General features: G+C 57.6%; 1 protein-coding gene across 1 annotated transcript in view; it reads right to left on the bottom strand.

Annotated features, from left to right (window-relative positions):
- CACNG3 (calcium voltage-gated channel auxiliary subunit gamma 3) overlaps positions 1–670 on the bottom strand; it is a gene marked incomplete at its 5' end in the record, with an annotated part of 4,457 nt that overhangs the window by 731 nt on the left and 3,056 nt on the right. Inside the window, one exon of the mRNA XM_010176355.1 lies at positions 2–201. Within this exon, the coding sequence (XP_010174657.1) occupies positions 2–201 (200 nt within the window). The remainder of the gene's footprint in view (position 1; positions 202–670) is intronic.

Raw genomic sequence — 670 nt, 5'->3', positions numbered from 1 at the left:
AGTGGGACTTGGCGCGGATCTGGCGGTGCTTCTCGATGTACATGTGCACAGCGATCACCCCCACCATCTCGGCGATGATGAAGGACAGGGCTCCAAAGTAGAAGGACCAGCCGTAGGAGTAGCTCTTCTTGGAGTCGCTCTGCCCCGGGTCCCCCGCGTTGGCCGAGATGTAGACTATGATCCCGATGATGTTGCTGAGACCTTCAGGGAAGAACAAGAGGGAGAGGTTCTCGTTCAGCAGCAGCAGAGGGATGGGGGACAGCAGCACCCCGATCCCCTCTTGGGGGTGGAGGGACACAGGCTGGAGGAGCCTGGTCCTTCTCCTGCCCACCACGACCCACAGAGAGAGTGCCAGGGGCCACAGTCACATTTTTTTTACGGGGCACCAACCCAGCCACCAGCACAGCGGGAACAAACCCCCCCGCCCTCTGCTGCTGCCCCCAGGACACACTGTATTCACACCCACCGGTATACACGGATATTGATGGATATTGATGTACAGTGAAGGAGCAGGAAAAATAATCACTATTTTGTTTAGAAAAGGGACATTTCAGGAGCTGGTTTCGCTTTGCAGAGCTGCTCACTGAGCAGCAGCCCAGCTGGTGGTGGGGCTGGAGCAAAGCTAACCCATGGGACACGGAGCAGATCCCTCCAGCACAAACCCCCGCTC

Source organism: Antrostomus carolinensis, unplaced genomic scaffold (genome assembly GCF_000700745.2).
Source record: "Antrostomus carolinensis isolate BGI_N321 unplaced genomic scaffold, ASM70074v2 scaffold24689, whole genome shotgun sequence".
Classification (NCBI taxonomy): domain Eukaryota; kingdom Metazoa; phylum Chordata; class Aves; order Caprimulgiformes; family Caprimulgidae; genus Antrostomus; species Antrostomus carolinensis.
Note: the sequence above shows the minus strand (reverse complement) of the source record. Positions and strands in the feature narration are given on the sequence as shown.